The 20,286-nt window shown below is 26.8% G+C and overlaps 1 protein-coding gene across 2 annotated transcripts; it reads left to right on the plus strand.

Annotated features, from left to right (window-relative positions):
* Window positions 1-80: 80 nt before the first annotated feature.
* LOC112602453 (ectopic P granules protein 5 homolog) lies at window positions 81-13,526 on the plus strand. 2 transcript variants are annotated; one of them, XM_025350520.1, is made up of 38 exons: window positions 81-336; window positions 1,545-1,677; window positions 1,801-2,156; window positions 2,284-2,436; window positions 2,563-2,852; window positions 4,722-4,878; window positions 4,936-5,091; window positions 5,160-5,383; window positions 5,449-5,633; window positions 5,697-5,854; window positions 5,930-6,070; window positions 6,138-6,310; window positions 6,410-6,536; window positions 6,597-6,764; window positions 6,849-7,063; window positions 7,122-7,443; window positions 7,497-7,745; window positions 7,808-7,962; window positions 8,024-8,182; window positions 8,313-8,436; window positions 8,497-8,657; window positions 8,719-8,868; window positions 8,944-9,121; window positions 9,189-9,334; window positions 9,414-9,588; window positions 9,660-9,857; window positions 9,919-10,053; window positions 10,123-10,392; window positions 10,476-10,659; window positions 10,917-11,102; window positions 11,182-11,342; window positions 11,420-11,563; window positions 11,636-11,805; window positions 11,890-12,335; window positions 12,410-12,614; window positions 12,715-12,903; window positions 12,961-13,086; window positions 13,170-13,526. In XM_025350520.1, the coding sequence occupies exons 1-38, from the start codon at window positions 280-282 to the stop codon at window positions 13,384-13,386; spliced, it is 7,143 nt and encodes a 2,380-aa protein (XP_025206305.1). In that variant the 5' UTR covers window positions 81-279; the 3' UTR covers window positions 13,387-13,526. The 2 variants fall into 2 exon arrangements, with proteins under 2 accessions (XP_025206305.1, XP_025206304.1); XM_025350519.1 differs by having other exon boundaries at window positions 1,545-2,156.
* The last annotated feature ends 6,760 nt before the right edge of the window (window positions 13,527-20,286 follow it).

Below are 20,286 nucleotides of genomic sequence, written 5' to 3' on the forward strand. Positions count from 1 at the left end.
CAGCAGCAGCTGATTTCAATGTTATTGTTGTACAGATAAGAGATAAAACAAAGCTAAAATTATTAAGAACAACGATAACAAGTAAAAACGAAAATGACAATAAAAATATGTAATGGAAAAGTCGCAATTTGTTTATTTGCATGACAGTCGACAGTAGTATTGTAACGTTGTTCACTTTTTGTCGTCGACCATTTGGTGTCTATAATTTTTTTACGATTTGCGCTCGCAGTTTCTGTTGAACGTCTTACGCTTTAGAAAGTATGATTTGATTTCGTCGGTATGGAACGACAAAGGCCAATAAATCGTGCTCCGTCGGAGACTAAAAAATCGGCCAAAGTATGTACGAAATCTGTGTTAAGATGTTATTAACGAAACAAAATAAAAATTAGTTTACCGTTGTACTTGAAATTTTCGATTTATCTTAGCCAAACCATCAGCTATGTATTTTAAGACAAAAATATGTACTTGCTCGTATTTTCGATTGTTACTGAGTTATATTTGGCTAACTATTTTCTGTTTTATTTACCTAAAGCTGTTTAATTGCATAATATTTCTACATAGCCTTTCTTTGTAGACTCGTTATATAATATTTGTTTATTATACATTTCTAATTTGACATTAAAGATAACTTTATATTTATGTTTTAAAAATTAACATTTTAAATGAAAATAATCCAAATTTTCCAAACTATTGATACAATATGCATTATGTTTATACCAATTGATTATTTAAACTTTATTTTAATATTTTTGTATTCTATTTAACAAATTTTTGTTTTGTTTTTATTATCTTTATAGAATTTGGTATTTATGAATTTTTTGGTTGTATTATTGAGTGTAAATATGTAATGTTTGTTTAAATATTGAGTTAAATTTTTTGACGTAGTAAAATTTAAAAAAATATTGGTATGTTTTATTATAGGTAGTTATATTAGTTATTAAATATATATATTATTATTTACTTATGTAATTATACCCAATTATTTTAATGTTTGATTCTAATTTTTATAATATACACATTTCATTAAGTTTTTTATTTATATATTAATTATACGGACATGAATCTTTAAACATAATTATAAACATTTTGAAGTAGTATATAATGAGTAAATTGTAGGTATATGTAAGTAGTTTATAATAAACTCAAAGGTTCTGAGGAAGAGCTACTCAATAATCTTCTACCTATTCATCTATATTATAATTAGTTTCAAAGGTGTGTTAATGTATCTGGCCACTCTGACAATAATCAAACCTAACATTTTTAATTTACTCAAAACTACTTTTTTTTAAATTTTGTGTGTAGTGTATAGAATGATTTCATGTAAGAAACTCACTAAAAAGTTATTTTTGACAATATTTGTAAAATAGTTCTTAACATGTCTGTGCTGTTTGCTCAGATAATATCTTGTTAATAATTTTGGTTTTTTATTCAATTTAATAAATACATTTTTTTTTTTTTAAACTTAATTTATAAAATATTTGAATTTACTTATTTTAAATTACGTTATTTTATATGAACATTCATAATAAATATTTTGGTTGCAGATAAATATTGAAGAACCAGAGCCTATAGATGATGTGCTGAATTCTTCTACTGTAGATGATGTTGAAAATGCTCTCCATGAAGCATTCAATGATATTTTTTTAAGTACTGAACTTTCAAAAGAAGTAAACGAAAGTAATAGTTATTTGAATAATGATACTATTAAAACATACGATTCAGAGAATGTTGTTGAACAACTTACCACTATAAATATGACACCAACATCTATATTACCAATTTCAATTCCTTGCTCTGTAGGGTCATTACCAACGCCTTGTGCTCCAGTATATAATGAACTATGCAGTTCATCAGTCAATGAAGCATCTTTTGAATCTTTAACTCCATTTAATGATGAACAACTAGCCGAATATTACCAAAATACATTATTATTTGAATTACAAGAGTATATTGAAGAATTTAATCAAACAGAATTAAAATATTTCCAAATTTGTGAACATCCACTTTACACATTACTTGAAGATTATTTGCATGCAAGACTTAAACTTGAAAGTACTAAACAAGAAATTAATGAATCAAAATATTCTTACTGTACACATGAGAAACATATCTGGACATTAGAACCAGCTACATATACACAGTACGGTGAATGCCAAGTAAATATTATTAAAAAAATTGTTTTGATTTTATAAGTTAAATTTAATGTAACATGTTATACATAAATATATTTTATCTAAAAATGTTTTGTAAATCTGTATTTTATTTTAATTATTGTATTTTTAGGATGGTAATCCAGTATCAGCTACTAAAAAATATGATATATCTAGATTTAATCAAGTAGCTTTTGACAATTTAGTGGTATCTCTCAAACAGTTAAAAGCTTTAATTAACAATTATTATTGTGCCTTATATGATTGTCAGATGATCAAAGAGAAGGTTTGAAAAATTATAGTTGTATTTATTATTTTTATTTTCTGTAGTAATGACTTAACTCTACACTAAAAATACTATAGTTCATGAATTAAAAAAATGATTAGTAAAGTTTATTATTTATTTTTTCAGATTGACTATTATCTACATACATTGTGTCAACCTTTTTCATCTTTATCTTCGGATACTCCTGTGAGACTCTTTCTCAACTCTGATGTAAGAAGTTTACAAGGAAAAAATCTTCAATCAGCCGTTCATGATCTCAAGTTTTCCATTTCTATATTATTTTTATACCAAAGAAAAATAATTAACGACAAAGTATTTATTAATGAAACTAAAAAATTGTTGGTCAAAGTAATTGGAGTCTTACTTCGAGTTGCTTCATGCAAAGATCATTTCTTTATAATGAATCACATTTTAAGGTAATCAGATTTCATTTAATTAAAAATTAAAATTTGATAATCTGTATGAATAAACGAGACTGTTCTGAGTGACTAATTCATAATCAACGCAGAGTGAAGCCTATTAGAGCTATCAATTTGAAATTTTGAGAGTACATTAATATTATAATTTCACTTTATACTAAGAAAGGATTTTTAAAAATTTTGATTTTAAGAGGTTGAAATCGGCAAAAAACAAAATGTTGTCTTAATTTTACTCCTATATACATCGATAAGTAAATGCTTATAAGCTGTGAGTCTAGCTCACATTTTTAGGTTCTTTTTTACATGGACAATTTTATGTGCCATACTCCAGAACCAGTACATTGACAAGTTTAGTAATTTTGGCACCAAATAGAAATACATCAGATGTAGTTTATAATAAAATTTTTGTCATAAATTATAATTCTTTATTATATACCTGTTAAATTTTTGCTGGCAAAACCATGACAATTAATCCGCTAGTGGTTTTATAAATAAATATATGGTTAAAATAATAGATTTTTTTTTTAAATTTAAAAATAAAAGTAACCAATGAGCATAAAATGTTTTGAAACATGCTGTGAAGTGAATTTTTATGGTCATATGAGGTATGTGTCTGTGAGAAAGAAATTTAATTATGAGTAGAATAAAAGAGAATTTAAAAGAATCTTTCAAAATTATTTGGAGCATACAGAGATAAATTAAAAAAAAAATTAATAAAACTATGTAGTGAATTTGTGAACTCTAATGATCAGATTTGTAACATTACATTTAGGATAGAATTTGGATGTAGGTGACTGAGATATTATGAATGAATGAAATATTGAAGTATGAGCTAAAACTCTATTCTATATATATTTGAGATAAAGTTGGTCTTTGCAAGTAAATGGTGTCAAACAATTATACTGTATTCAAGGGTAGGTGTGACAAGTGACAAGTGAAAAGTACAAAGTATGTAAAAGAGCTGATTTGAAACTCTTGGTATTACCTATAATTTATTTAAGGACTTTCTACACTCTTTTTATGGTTGTATTTAAAGGAAAAAGAAAAAAATTAGTATATTCTAAAATATTTAACTATGGATACATGTCGTAGTTGAAAATTATTTAGAGAATAATAGTCCATGAATCTTAAGAAAAAAAATATTTGATACTTCTCTAAGTCAACTCTTTTGTCAATTATAGTGACCCATTAATTGAAAATGTTTAGTTTATCTTGTAGATTTTTACGATAAAAAAAAAGCTCAATTTTATGTCATAGCATACATTTTTTATCTTTTTCAAATTCATAGAAATAGAATTGATAAACAGACTAATAGAGAACAAGATACTTAGCCCTCGGAACTTAAAATCTAAGATAAAAGTGGATTACCTATTCCAACTTTTTAAGAGAGTTAATTGTGGATTAAGGGATTAAAGTCTTTTAAAAAAATTGGTCATGATATGAAGTATATTTGAAGGTTGTTCTTAATACACTTAGAAATATATGATATTATAAAAATTAAAAGATATTACTTGTGATGATAGATTTATTGTATACTCCATCCTGTTTTGGATAATTTTATAATTGGGGTTACATCCTATGCAGTTTTAAACAATTCAAACATTTTTTTTAATTTGATAAAATGAATAACAATCAGTAATTAACTATAATAGAAGGTTTGCCTGATTTAAAATAGCACTAAAAAATGATGGAATTTCATTCCTTGACATTTTAGAAAAAAAGCTTAATATTTATTTAAATATTGAGTATGTGTGTTGTTAGTTAAAAAAATCAATCATACATATAATTAATGTATTTCATTTCACTCATTGATAAATTATATTTTTCTCAATCACAAATAATTATTTATTTTATTTTATGATTTAGGTGTCAGTCAGGTGTAGGGAAATGGGCTAACTCTTTTATTCAAATACCTTTGATTGATTTAAACTATCAAGATGACAACTTTCATCTAGATTTCATGATTACATCATTGGCCAATATCTTACTGCCAGTCCAAGCCCGAGAGAAATTCTTAGAACAGGTGATAAATAATATTTGTTAATTTTATGTGTACATATATTTAGATTCATTTTTTTAGATTTATAAAAGTGAAGGAGATGCTAATGAATCTTTATGGGTAGTGGTAGACAGTGAAGGAGAAGAAGATAGTTCAGGAAATTCTCAACAAACACTTCGTGAAAGTGATATTATTGCTTTTCTCAATCAAATGCCATTTTCAGCACTATTTAAAAAAGTATTTAAATGGTTTACTTCATAATATTTTAAATAAAAATAAACATATATTTTAATTTTGTATGATAGATGATTATGTTTTCTGAAAATGAAAATGTTTTACGTATTAACTTGTGGAATGAACATGACCTATTAAGACTGATTGCTGTTGGTAGTGTTCTTATTAAATTATTTAAATCAGGATTAGAGACTTATAATTCTAAAAGTACCGAATATAAACAGTTTTCTAAACGACTTGGCCATCTACTTCAAGATACTGTAAACTATGTTACTGATGTATTAGAAGAATATAAGTAAGCTCTTTAATTTATGTTATTATTTATTATTTTATTTATTAATGCAATATAATATTGTTTAGAAATCATAAGTTTGTGTCTGATAGAATACAAACAGAATATGATGCATTTTTATTCCGTGCTGTTAGTTGTTTGTATAATAATGTTGATAGAACTACTTGGCAGTATTTAGTGATGTTGCCTTTTGGACAAGTATCTTCTAAAATGGTAGTAAATATCTTCCAATATATACTACACATTAAATCAGGTTGATTAATATCACGGTTTTTAAATATGTATGTTATTTTTATAGTTTTCATTTTGTTTATAGATTTAAATGAATGTTCATTAGAAGAACTCTCAGAATGCATTATACATACTTCTGATGATGAATGTTACTATTTATTAACAGCCATTAGTAATATGGCATTAAGTAGATACATTAATGATATAGAGTTTATAAAAGCAGTGACTATTTGTTTATTTAAAGTAAGAACAGTAATTATTTTCTTTGTAATTATTATATATAATTTATTTTTATTATTATTTTTTTTTTTTTAATAGATAGGATTTGTGAGTAAAACAACTAAAGAACAATGTCATAAAACCTGTCGAACTTTACTTTCACATTTATCTGATAAACATCCATTTCTTATTTCAGAAATTATAAGTGTACTTAAACATAATTTTGATGAAGTTGGTTCGGTACGTATGCTAGAAATGTAATTGTTTTACCAATTAGATTAAATTAAATTAAAAATATTATGTTAAGGGTTCTATGTATCTTTTTAAAACTCTTCAATTATCAAATTGGAAAATTTCTATGGATGACTTATCTTACTTAGAACATTTAATACTCAATCATCCAATTACATCTACAGAAAATTCTTTAAGTCGCCATATACTTGCAAAGATATTTTCAGGATGCAATGAAAATGATATTAAGTACGTATGTTTTTAAAACGTTTTTAACTATTAGATGAATAAATTTATAGAATATTTTTGATGTTTATTTTATTATTTTTTTTTTTCAATGCAATGCAGTGATTTTATGTTTACTAAAGATATGCATTGTCGTATAGCAAGCATTCTTGTCAAAGCTGTTGTACAGCATGCTCCTATCACTGTAGATGAAACTTCAACTCAATACTTAGTTCATAGTATAAAACAAGTAATTTTTATAAATTTATCAATATCTTTGATGTTAAAAAAATAACTTTGACTATTTTAGTTGGTACAAATTAAATCAAATGAACAAGCTTTTCGGGTATGGACTTGGAAAGTACTATACACATTAAAACTTCATTTAATGGACCTACCAGATATTATTGTACGTAGTTCATTACAAGATTTGAGCTATTATTTACTTTCAGTTATGGATATTGACACTGATAATAATGTAAGTTAACAGCTTAATATATTTAAAAGCAGTTCATAGGTACATTGTAAAACATAAAAGTAAAAAAGGTAAATGTAATTTCAGGACATGAAATATTTGTGTCATGATGATCCAATTGCTCTGTATACTGCTATTCATGTAACAACAGCTGGCCATTGTATTCCAGTTATTCTAAATAAGGGTTTAGATTATTGTGATAGATTATTACAATACAGACATTATACAGCAACTATAGCTTGTCTGAATAAAATAGTTCCATTTTTTTTTGAAAACATAGATTGCTTATTGGAATCAAAAAAGTAATAATATTTTTATTAAAAAAATTCCAAATCTAGTAAACATTTATTTATTTTATAGGTTTATTACAATTGTGGGAGGTATCATGGCAGATAATAGGAATAGTTCCACAAAACGTGCTATGAATTTATTGAGCGTTCAAGGGCCTTCTGAAATTATTTTACAATTTACTAATATGATTCAATATCAAATATCTAATTATGCACGATACGGATTAATTAGTTCTCATTCTGTTATGGAGTTCTGGACTAAAGTAGTTTGTACTGTATGGAAAGATGCAGAGTCGGATATGTTCGTATATGTGTTGGATACTGTATTCAAAAATGTTTTTCGAACCCAATCGATACAGTGGGCTCGAGAGATGCTTATAAGTTTGATAACTGTAAGTGTTATTGAGAAATCTTAATAAAGTATTAATTTTTAATGGTGTTGTAGCAATTGAGTGGTTCAAAAGAAAATGTTACGGCTATTGGATCAATCTTCAATTTTATGTTTCAAAGTCCAGAAAAACGGCCACTCTTATTGCCCAAATATCCTGCAGTATTGTATTATTGTCCATATTATGCTCTGTTGGCATTAGAAGCCGAAGAGTGGTGTATTCAAGGTAGAAATGATATTTGGAAAAACTTACTGATAAAATTGCATGTACAACAAGGAAAATCAAATGTGGATGATGCACTTAAGGTTATACAAACAATAAAATTTATTATAATCATAATTTTATGTTGTTATTTTTTTGTACTTAGAAAGTGTGTTCAGAATTAAAAGTACCTTATTTTACATCGGGACATTTATCTTTGTACCGGTGGATGCAATATGGATTGGAAATGCCATCTGGTCATCCTATGACTCCTTTGTATTGGCAAAATTTTTTTAGATTATATTTACAACGAGTTCCAGGGTAAATATTTTTTAAAAATATTTACTTTTAATTTTATTTATAATATTTAACTTTTATTTAGAACTCAACAATTGGGCTGTGTTGGCCGAAAATTTTTTGAAGGCATTGTAAATTCACCATATTTAAATAAAATAAGTAATAAACTTAAGGAGTGCATTGATTTTCATCGCTCTAAACTTCAAACTGAACCTAACTCTGAAATTGATTTGCGTTTATCAAGGTATACTCATTATTATTAATAGTATTATAACTATACTGACCAGATTATGGAAACTCTTATCATTTAAAAAATTGAATTAACATTTAAAATTATCCATTAAAAGTTATGGTATAATAATTTATATTTTTAGATACTATGAAGCTTGTACCCTTTGGTTAACTGATGTTCGAATCCTTGAATCTACCTTGTTCATACCTTCATTGGATTCAATGTATGAACCAAATGATCTAACACATATTATTAATGGGTCTCATGTAATGAAATAGTAATAATATTTTTGATTAAAAAATATTAACTTTATTTTTGTTAAATAGGAGTGGTTGTCAGACTTAATCAATCACAAATTAATCGAAGAAAACAAACTTGAATGCGTACAAAATTGGTGTGATTTATTTGGTAAAAATATTCTAAATACCAATCAATCTAATAGAAAAATACCTTTAGAGAAGGATCCTATAACTAGGATTATTAACAGGTTAATTCAAATTATATTTTACTTTTATTACAAAGTTAATGTATATAATTTTTACTTTTAGATTGAAATCTTATGATGATCCTATAAAAAGTCCAGATTTTGTATTACGACTATCAGATATCCAAATAATATCTACCAATATATTGTATCATAAAGATCATTTGCTGAATATTGTACAATTAAATATTAAACAAATTGTACAATTTATTAAGTTAGTGTTTGTTATGTTTTCTATGTATATATATATATATTTTTTTTTTGAAAATTAAATAATACTATTTTTCAGTAATGTGTACCGAATGCAAACAGTTTGCCATGAAAATTTAGATAATCGTTACATTGATGGTGTAAAAATGGTTTATGTCCAAATAGATTCTACTACTAGAGTTCAAGCAGTTTGTGATTACAAAATAAAAAAAGGCAGTATCAGTAGTTGTGCTGGAGCAGCTGAAATTACTTTCCAAGTACTAATCATAATTTTTTTTAAAAGAAAAAAAGTAACATGCTTAAAGTATAAAATATAATTTAAAGATTCGAGAAGCCAAGTTGAATTCAGATGTAGTAGAAATTAATTCTAATAACAGATCAGAATTGGACACATTAATAACTGATATTTTGGAAAATTCATTGCCACGTTCATTAACAACAGCATGTACTACAATGAATCTAATTATTCAGTGAGTATTTAATATTTTGGCCACAGTTTTAAATAAATATATTGGAAAACATTTTTTGTTCAACTTGTTGAAATTTCAGGTTAATATTCAATGAATTTAATGCATTGATAAAAATAGGGGATATTGCACTAGTTGCTGATATTCGATCATCAGGTGTTTGGTTGTTCTATACACTCATGTCTGAATGTACTATTCTAAGGACATGTCCTTTTATTGAAAAATTTGTGTTAACTATGCTTCAATCTATTGGAAATGTATTTATTATTTTAATAATTGCTTAAAATACTATAAACCAATAATCATTATATATAACTCATATTTTTAGGTTTTTATACTGAATAATGAAAATGAATGTTTACGTATACAAAACACAGCATTGAACTACCCTGAACTAGCTGATATATTGATCCCTTTATTTTCACCATCTAGTGCATCTACAAATACGTTTATCCAAGCTTATAAAAATATTGTTGACCATTGTAATGCTCAATATGAGCCTATTGCATTAAATTTACTCTCTAAAGTGAGTGCCAAGCGACATTTTGTGAAATAAAATATTATACTAACTTTAAATTGTTTTATAGTTCAATGTATCAGTTTTTTTATCAACCAAACAGCCTTTACTTCAAGAAAGGTCAATATTAATGAATTACTGCTTAGAAGCTTTGATATTAGTTAAACAACAAACACGATCAGATTACACATGGTCTTTACATGAAGTCAGTTAATTAAATATTTTTTGTGTTTTATTGCTATAGGCTGATGACTTACAAGATCGTTATTTATAGATTTTTAGTCAACATCTGTGTGAAATAATGAATCACGATTTTCCTGAACATTATGGTGAAATATTACTTAAACTATTAGATCATTCTAAAGAAGGTCGCATTTATTGTCAAGTATGGTTCAATATCCTCAATACAATTTTGGCTCAAGCTGTACCTACAACACAAACAAATGCTGTGAGAACAATTTTGTTACCAGGAATATCAAAAGATCAACTAAGAAATGTAGTTAGACGTTATGCAACTGATCAACGATCTCTAAGTTCACAAGAAGTAAGTTATGACTTATTATAATATATACTAAGTATATTATATTATATATAGTATATACTTAACTTATATTTTTTTGTTACAAGCTTCAAGAAACTTTACATCTTTTAACTACTCATTTTGTTAATGAAAGACTGAAATCTGCTACTGGAGAACTGTATTCAAAATACAATGTATATATTGAACCATTGGTTGGCTTATATGCTATGGTTAGCCATGCTTTAGTTGTAGGAACATTGCAATCTTATCGTGGAATGTTAGCGAATAAAAGTAAGTACATTCATGTGAGTTTTTTATCTATTTATTTTATAAAGATCTTGTGTACTATAAAAATATTAAATGAATCAAAAATAAATCAAATATATTCCAATAAAATATGAATATCTATTGCTAATATTTTAAATATATTTCAATTTAAATTCCATTAAATGGAAAAATATTTTAAGTTTACAAAAAAAAATAAAATATGTACATATAAAACTTAGATTTTAGTTTTGAAACTATAATTTTTATTTTTATTATTTTAGTATGTGAGTTTTTATGTCCAACTTTAATAAGTATGTTTGGCCCATGGTTGGAGCCATGGTATGAGGGTTGGAACACTGATCATAGATCGTTGAAACTGCCTTGGTTGGCTACGGATACTTCAATATCTGCTTTAATGGCTGATGCTTTAGTGGAATGTATTACATTTGTTCTTGATACAATGCCAGGTAAGAATATTTTTGTTAAAAATTATTTATCATTATCACTTATGTGAGTGTTTTAAAAAAATTGTTTTTTTATTTTTAGCTTGTGATAATGTCTTAAGTTTTATCTGTCAATGGTACATAAAAATGTTTGCTCATATTCAGACAAATGATTACATTTTTGAAACAATTCACTCAAATCTTGAAAAGTTACCTTGGCAGAGATTTATACCAACTCCTATCGATTTAGATTTGATTATGAAGGTTAGGTATTGTTAATATAGTTAATTTAGTTTACTTTTAATAAAAATAATTAATAATTTTATGTAATATTTTTACAGGTCATGGACCAATTTTTACCCCAATCTCAATGTTTTTTGGCTAATATAACTTTGGAAATACCTTGGCTGTATGTTCCGAATCTTGATCTCCGTGTATTGTTATCACTGTTTATAAAACTATCTAATCAACCTCATATGAGAAAAGTACTTTCAAGTTTACGCAATTCAATTTTTTTCTTAGATTTTTGTAAAATTATTTTGTTATCTTTCTTATAGGGTGGAAAAATAAGACCCCTTTTATTAGAAGCCCAAAAATTTGCTTGGTACCAAATTGATGGGGAAACATATGAAAACATTCTTAGTTGGTTTGTTTCAAAATATGACCCAATGATTGTACTTCAACTAAGTAATGAAGATTGGTGTGGCACAGATTCTGCTGTACTTGAGTAAGTTATACACTTAATAGTTAATAATATTGTTTTTTATTTTTTGGGATTTTAATATTTATGGTAATAATTTTTGATTTTTAGCCTTTTGAAAACAGCAGCTGGTTATAACAATGTTGATAATAATGCACCTTATGCAGAACCTATGATGTACAAAAGAAGAATATTCATTCGTGCAATGGTAAGGATGTTTATATCGTTAGCTTCACGGTACCGGTCAGTGTTGGGTAGTCATTACAAGAATCTTAAATGTGCTTTTCATCGTTTACTGGATGAAACTGAAATGGTTACTAAAGATGGTGAAGAGGCTAAACTATTGGTCCTAGAGTTGTTGGTGTTAGTTAACCAACCTACAGGTTCCATATTATCATCCCTAATGCTACAATCTATTCAAGAATGGATTAGCCAAAGAAAAGCTGACTCTGTAGTATTACAAGGTTTTTTGATGGTTACTTGGGCTCATGTTACTGATCAGCAACATAAAGGTGATATACTTGAAGCTTGCTTGACATCATGGTTTAAACATGTTGGTGAGTTCATTTTACTAGTTATTATGTATTTATTAAAATAATTGATTTATTTATTTGCTTACTATTTAAAATAGGAAATGAAGAAGATTTTAAATGGGATAAAGTGTTATCACTGGTTCAGCCTGTGCGTCTTCACTACCAAGGTTTAGGTGAAGTATTAATGACTTCCAGTCATTTACTTACATTATATACTCTAGCTCTAAAAGAATCACAAAATCAGTCAGCATATCCTGACATATTAAATACTCTAGTACAGTGTCTAGAATCAGTAAAACCTAAGTAAGTGATTTTGTATAGAAAACAACTATAGAATATAATACTTATAATAATAATAAAAAAAATAACTCTAAATCATATTAAATGCATTTATTTTATACAGTAATATTACTGAAAATAAGTTACCACTTTTGTGGTCCTTAGTCTTACGATTGAGCACTGTTGAAGACGATCAAACAGCTGAATATCTGCTACGAGTTGCTAGTTCAGCTGCACAATTAGCCCAACACAAACAAAGTTGGAGCTTGTTTGATGCCATTAGATTACAAAAACAGACCAGTATATCCCCAAAGTAAGTTACTCATCAGTTTTGTTTTAATTTTTTGTTATTAATAATTTAAAATTATAGATGCCGTGTGTTATGTCGGGCTCTGGTAGCTTTTATACACTCACAGTTACCAGAAAATAAATCTAGTCGTAAACAACATATAAGACAAGAAGAAAATGCACCTGGTGGTTTCATGTGTAATGACAAGTAATCATTTTTTTTTTTAATTTAATATAATTTATAATATATTTATGAATAAAATTGCATAATCTAAATTTGTTTTGTTACAGTGATTTTACAACATCTGTAGAATGTTTGAAAGCAATCAATCTTTTAGAATCTTTAAAACAAGATAGGCAGTTTTCTGATTTAATTGTAGCCATTGATATGGCATTAAAAATGATTAAAGGACCACAGAGTTCAATGAAAACTGGTGAACTATTCATAATAAAATTAGCTAAATGCTTGTATACCGATAATTTTATATACCGCATGGATCCCATTTGAAGACAGCAAATTGACTTGTCATCAATCTTTTTTATATGTGTCGCCTGTGATATACTTAATGTTGACTATTCATTTTCATTTTACTGACTATCTATTTTTGTTATTAATAATTATATTATACTTTATTACTGTATTCTATTTATTATGATTGGTTTAATTAGTAAACATTTTATGTTTTATGTTTAAGTATTATAAATATAGATACATTTATTATAAAATCAATTACCTTATCAATTTTGATGTTAATTATGTTTATTATTCTTTGTTTGAAATTATAATGAACAACAATTATTTTTTTTGTAAAATTATAAAATCTTAAAAACCAATTTCTTCAAAACTTTTTTTAGATTTGAATGATATGGTTAACCAAAAATTGAATAAAGAATATTTGAAAAATGTGATTCACAATATAATAAACATACATTAACTAATTTTAAATTTATACAATAGCACGGAATATTGATAAAATTATAAAATACATAGGTACCAGACAAATTTGAAATCCTTTATTACAAAGACAAAAAAATAAAATATTATTTTGTTCCTTGTACAAAATATGTGTTTAAGGAGCAGTGTACTAGTTGTGCTCCTCATATAATTTTATGGCCAGTTAACCAATTATGCTTACCTTTTAGTTTTAGCTTCAGGCATGAAAAATATGTTTTTGCCCAATTTTATTCCATGAAACTTTAATGGTAATTATCATAAACTATTTATCCTTTTAAAATATTTAAAATTTAAAACCAACCTAAATAATTATATTAGTCAATTTATTGCTGAGCAACTAGTCAAATATATTTTTGTTTTCAAAACAAAGTATTCTTACATTTCAAAATATGTTAATAGTTGGTTTGGAGCCAATATTTTTTAACAGTTACGGGACTTGTATGAAAAGTCATTGTAAGAATTATACATAAGTATGAATTTAAGTGGTATACCTATTACTTATTTGTATACGTGATATTAAGTTATCAACTTAAAAACTATTTATCGGAATAATTGGTTCGTTAAATAAATTGGGCTAATTAAACTGCGCAATATTTTATAATATGGTATAATAAAATATAATAAATTATTTTTATTTAAGGTTAATAATTATGATGTTAGTTGTTAACTGCCCAATGTGAAATTTTCATAAAAAGTCGTGTGTGCTATCGTATTAAACCGCCACTTTATTGTACATTACAATATTTTACTATTATTTATCACTTATGTGTTTTTGTCTTTGAAGAAGCATTGTATTATATTATTTATTACCTAGACAAGGGCGTCTCCAGATATTTTTCTTGGAGGGGGGAGAGTGGAGCAAAATTAATTAAAAAAAATACCTAAATGAAGATTTTTTTATACATTTTATTTATAGAACATTATTATGTTTTGTCATTATTACATTAAGTTATTACAAGTAAGTAACAATTTAAAATTTTTAGGAAGCAAGTCTTGCCCCCCCCTCGAGGACGCCCATGTGTCTAGATGATATTGGCAAATAAAGGCGTTGTCCGAAACCGCGCAATGATTTTAAAAAACCGCCAAAAGTGAGCAAGATCACGAGACAAGCGTCTGCATCACTTCTTAATTCCTACTATCTATTTTCCATAAATAATATAAAAATTAAACTAGCCAATAACACATTTTTGGCCTCTTTTATCTACCACCTAAGTATCTACTGTGTATCCGTACAGCCGTCACTGAGTTTTTGTAAATACCTATACAAATTTCGATACTCTGTGCGAATTAGATTTAAGTGTTAACTTCCAGCTTATCGGACATGATCAAGTCGTTCTAACATCGTCACTTGTACTCTAAGTCCAGATCCTTATCATCGTGTTTAATTAATTTCTCGGGCAGAGTTATTTCATCCTGTTCACAAATTTTTTAAATTATTGTTTTAACGCAATAAACAACAGTATAATTATATTCACTTTATAACAGCTGTCCACTCTTCTTGCACCTTGTCGCTTTAGATTCAAACGTGAGATCGACCGGCGTTCTCAGAGTTTTTATAAGAGTAGTGCGAGTACCTGAGAGCTGAGGTCACTACGTTATCCTTAAACCTTTGAATTTTAAATCATAAATAACTCTGTATACTATACACAGTACACGTCATGTATTGTGTACTTATAATACGATTAAAAATCTCATATTATGTCGAATTTAAATTAAAAATTATACCTAATCGTTAAAAAGCTCGTTTTAATAATTTTTTTGTTCTGGAATATGTTTGTTAAATGTTTTAGTAGCTGATCTAATGTGCAAATAAATGAATTATATCTTGCCGCACGGAGTTACCGGTTCATCGTCGTTCAATGACAGCAGTGTAAATGCTTGGAGATATGCATATGCATTACAAAATTAATTTGTGTCATATCTTTCTTTTTCACGGGGAATTATCGATAAAATACGATCGAGAACGTTGTTTTTGGTAACACGATTAAGAACGCTCGAGTTTTTTGATTTTTTTCAACGTTGCCAAATGTAATCAATCGATAATAATATGAGCACAACAATCTGTTGATATAGTGGAGACAACTATTGTTGGTGACGTGTAAGTGTGTATTTAATTTTTAATTAGGTTAAAATATAATTATGTGAGTGATAATGTGAAGAGAGTAGATGATTAAGTTGATTGGGCGCATAGAATCAAACTTTTAGTTAATTGACTAAAGTTCCGTTAGTTTTTTTATGTTTAACTATTTGAGTGATTGAGAAACCAGAACATTTTAATTTTCAAGCAATTTTTTAAATAAATATCATAAATTTGATTTGAAAGACTTAAACCTGGAGGACTGTTAATATTATGTTAATATTTTTATTATTGCAGTTTATTGGCAGTTTTTTTTATTGATTTATTTTAAATTTAAATTTTATTATTATTATTTGCATACAGCTAATAATTATTATTATAATAATACGTTCTGTGGCTCTATTGAGATTTTATTTTTTTTTTACATTCGCCATTTTGTGTATTTTTTTGGACGACGACTGTAAGTACGTACACATTACGATGCGACGCAACACGCACAGAAACAACGGTTGTCGCGAGGACGACAAAAGAGAGCCGTTTATTGTAAGGTCGCGTGGACAGGGTCGTGGTGTGTACACGTCGGCGGTCGCTTTAATTAGTTGTCGGGGAGAATTGCGTGGTGAAACAAGCTTTATTCCGGGGCGAATATAATATCATAACGACTCTCTCGCGGTAGTGACGCTGTTGTAGCAGGAAACGGATGCGCGCGGAGTGCGTAGGAATATAAATAATAATAACGAAAAAAAAAAAAAATAACCGTTTTCGCGGGCCTTTGACTGCCCGACCATTTGGAATTTGACGGCGTGGAGGCAATGAGTCACGTTTAAAATAAATACGGGGTGGTCTATTTAACGTAAGACCCTCGTACAATTTTAATTTAATATTCTAAAGCAGAATATTAATTGGAGTATCTCGAGTTATAAACAATTAAAATAATTGTAGATATATAGCTTATTAGTTATAAGTATTCATAATTTTAACTCGTTATTTACTCGTCTAAAGTTCGATTTTTATGTTTTGAAGTACTTCAAATAACATTTTTTAAGAATAATGAATTAAAAATATACGTTGTCGTAAAAAAATTAAATTATAAGACTAAAAAATATAATTTTTAAAAACATTTTGTTTTTTAACAACTCAAAATGATGCGAACAAAAATAAATATTTCAAAAACGCTAATAATTATTGAAATAACAAGTCGTGTTTTATGTTAAATGCATCACCCGATATGTATACACACACAAAATATTATATTATTCAAGCACATGATATAATGATACGCTTACCACCACCCAACACATCTACTCTTTAACTAGAAGACTGTGAATGTCAATTATTAATTATATTTTTTTAAGCCACTGATTTTGCGGGCATTACATAATTATAATTGGGGGTTCGCGTCTCATTCGCTTATACATTTGCAGTACGTCATCTGTAGACAAATTACATTTATATTACTGTTTACACAATATACTTACTAGAATCGAGCTAAGATCTTAGCATTCCGTTCCCAAAGATTTATTTTAACGCGTTTTATTATAATTTACATAAAATAAGTATTTCGATGTATTCTAATCGTTTTTTTTTTTTTTTTTAAGTGACAAATCACAGTTTTTCCTAGAAGAAAATGATTTTTTAATAAAAATTTATTTCGTGTAGTGCCTTTATGTTGTGGATGGATTTCTTTTTAAAATAGTCATATACGCGTGCCTAATTATAATAAAATAAGACCAAAACATTCCATACAACAAAACGTACCGAAAATGCCTATCCTTTACGCCGTGTTAACGTAATCTTATTATTAAAAGCTTCAAAATTTTATATTAAGTATATTCTCAAATAGTTTTCGATTTATTTTGATTATTTATTATAAGTAGAGTAATTGTAATTTTATGATTCATTATTATAACATAGATGATATATGTACATTACCCATAATTTATTGTTATTGCCGTTGACAAATTTAAAATTCATATCATTTATAAAATACACGAGTGTATAATCTTTTCAAAATAAAGCACAAATTGTTTTTAAATCCTATCTCCATTTATAACAAATATTACTACCTATGCATAACACAGATTCATGAAATATACAAATATTATATTATATAGTATGAATTATTATTTATTTTTACGTTATATAATGTTTGGTTATTTGGTCATAATATTCTGTATAATATGGTGTATACATTGAATATAGACAGAGAGATTTTATTTTTGATGGATTGTTTATAATGTCCAACGCGTAAATTGTATAATATTCACACGTAATATTATTATGATTTATACAGTTAATAACAAGTTATTAATCATCGAAATCTAAATCAAACAAGGGGGAAAACATTACACAAGTAGCCAGTTATATGGTTAAATGACTAGTCATTTAAAATTTTGAAATGAACATAGACTGTTCTAGAATCTAGTAAGGCACCTATCTTTATTGTATAATATACGAGTGTATTACGTTTTATTTCCAACACTTGTTATATAATTGTATTATAGAGACACTCAATAAAGTAGCTCGATAAAAATTAGTTGGTGAAGGAAAATATCAAGTGTAGTACAACGGAAAAAGGAAAAATATATGTATATATGGGTATAAGGTACGCGTGTGTCCGACCATGAGTAAATAGGGTCTTTGCTTTTCTTTGCTTTTTATTTTATTTTCCATCAAAGGCAATCGGGCGCACTGATCCGTTACAGATATCTTTTGAAAAAAATATTATAAAGCTACTGGATAATATTATTGAGTTTTTACCCAAAACGACACGTGGAGTAGTGGAAATATACGGTGAGACGTTGAACAAGGGGAGAGAACTAGGCGGCCAGCAACGAAATTATATTAGGTCCAGTAGACGTCTTTATATTATTACGTATCGGTCCTTCTCCCGTATTACTGACGCGTTGACGAGCATTGGGGAAATATTTTATTTATTACCACTTATTTGTCCCACCAAACGGTATAATATTGCTCGACGCTCGCCATTGTCATCGTGCACCTATAATGTACGTACAAAATATTAATGTTAGATATTGATTTTATATTTGTTCATCATATTACGGAAACGTGTTGAAAATATGACGTAGGTACACGTGTACAACATACACCAATATAATACTTAAAACGTGGTTACAAGACTTAAGTCGGTGAAAGGTTCTTAAATAAAATAAAACAAAAATGTCAATGAATTATTACGAATAAAAAGTATAACAAGACAATCTTTACGATAAATTGCAGTAATTAAAATTATTATATTATAAGACCAAGCAATCGATTTTTCTTTCCTTAGTAATTATAATTTAATATTTATAAAATATTTTATGTAATATGTATATACATTAAATAATTTATACTGTTTTATGAATTTAAATATTACGTTCTGCGTTCTCGAAATCACATCAGTTTCGTATCAACGCTTATTCTACTTAAATTTGATCAACAATATAGTTATGTTTAAATTTTCAAAATATTGTCTTAAATTACATGTTCATCTATATTTATAATATTAAAGAACCAATGATAGATTTGAATAACTGTATTACCATCCCATTTAAGTAAAATTTAAATGAACGTGATTCAGATGGCGTTGTAATAATAATCTTGACCCATGTTTAATGTCTATATTTATACTTTCAAGTATTTTAATTTATTTAATATATTCATATAATTTCATAGAGAGTAATTTTTAAACACCGTGTATGCATGTATGCATGTATGTATGTATGCTTAATATATTATATCATTTATCCTGATATTTAAAAATTAATGATAACTTGTAAAATGTACTTGTAGTTTGCATGCTTAAAAAAAACTTTGTATTTACTTTGCTAACAATAATATAGTAGGTCGGAGTAATTTTTATCCAAAATAAATCATATATTAGTGCTAGACAATAATAATTTAAAAATTATTTCATATTATATTACTAGTTACAATTATAACTGTTGTCTATTAACTGCTCTTATAAATAAGAAAATAATAAACTAAAATTGTTATTTTTTATTTAAATATACATTTTTGTCCAAATTTGAACTTAAAATGTCTACAAAAAAATTTAATAAATGCATTTTTGATTTTTTTTAGATTGGTATAAGAACATACGGTTTATGATTAAACATTGAAGCAATTAAATTTTCAAGCTATTAAAATTGAAAATCAAAAAAAAAAAAAATTCATAGTCTTGTTAAACTAATACATCGATCGCTCTGTTTAGGTTCTGAAATGAGATTTATTGAAAATCAGTCCTCACTTTTGCAATATTATAATATAGCAAAATTTTTTTTTATTTTATCATAATTGTTTTAATTTCAGTTCGTTTCTATTCAGTTTTAGACTTTTTTGTTGTTTTATTTCTTATAATTTTGAAAAACTAT

This window comes from Melanaphis sacchari, unplaced genomic scaffold (assembly GCF_002803265.2).
Source record: "Melanaphis sacchari strain LSU unplaced genomic scaffold, SCAv2.0 Contig8_pilon_pilon, whole genome shotgun sequence".
NCBI classification, from domain to species: Eukaryota; Metazoa; Arthropoda; class Insecta; order Hemiptera; family Aphididae; genus Melanaphis; species Melanaphis sacchari.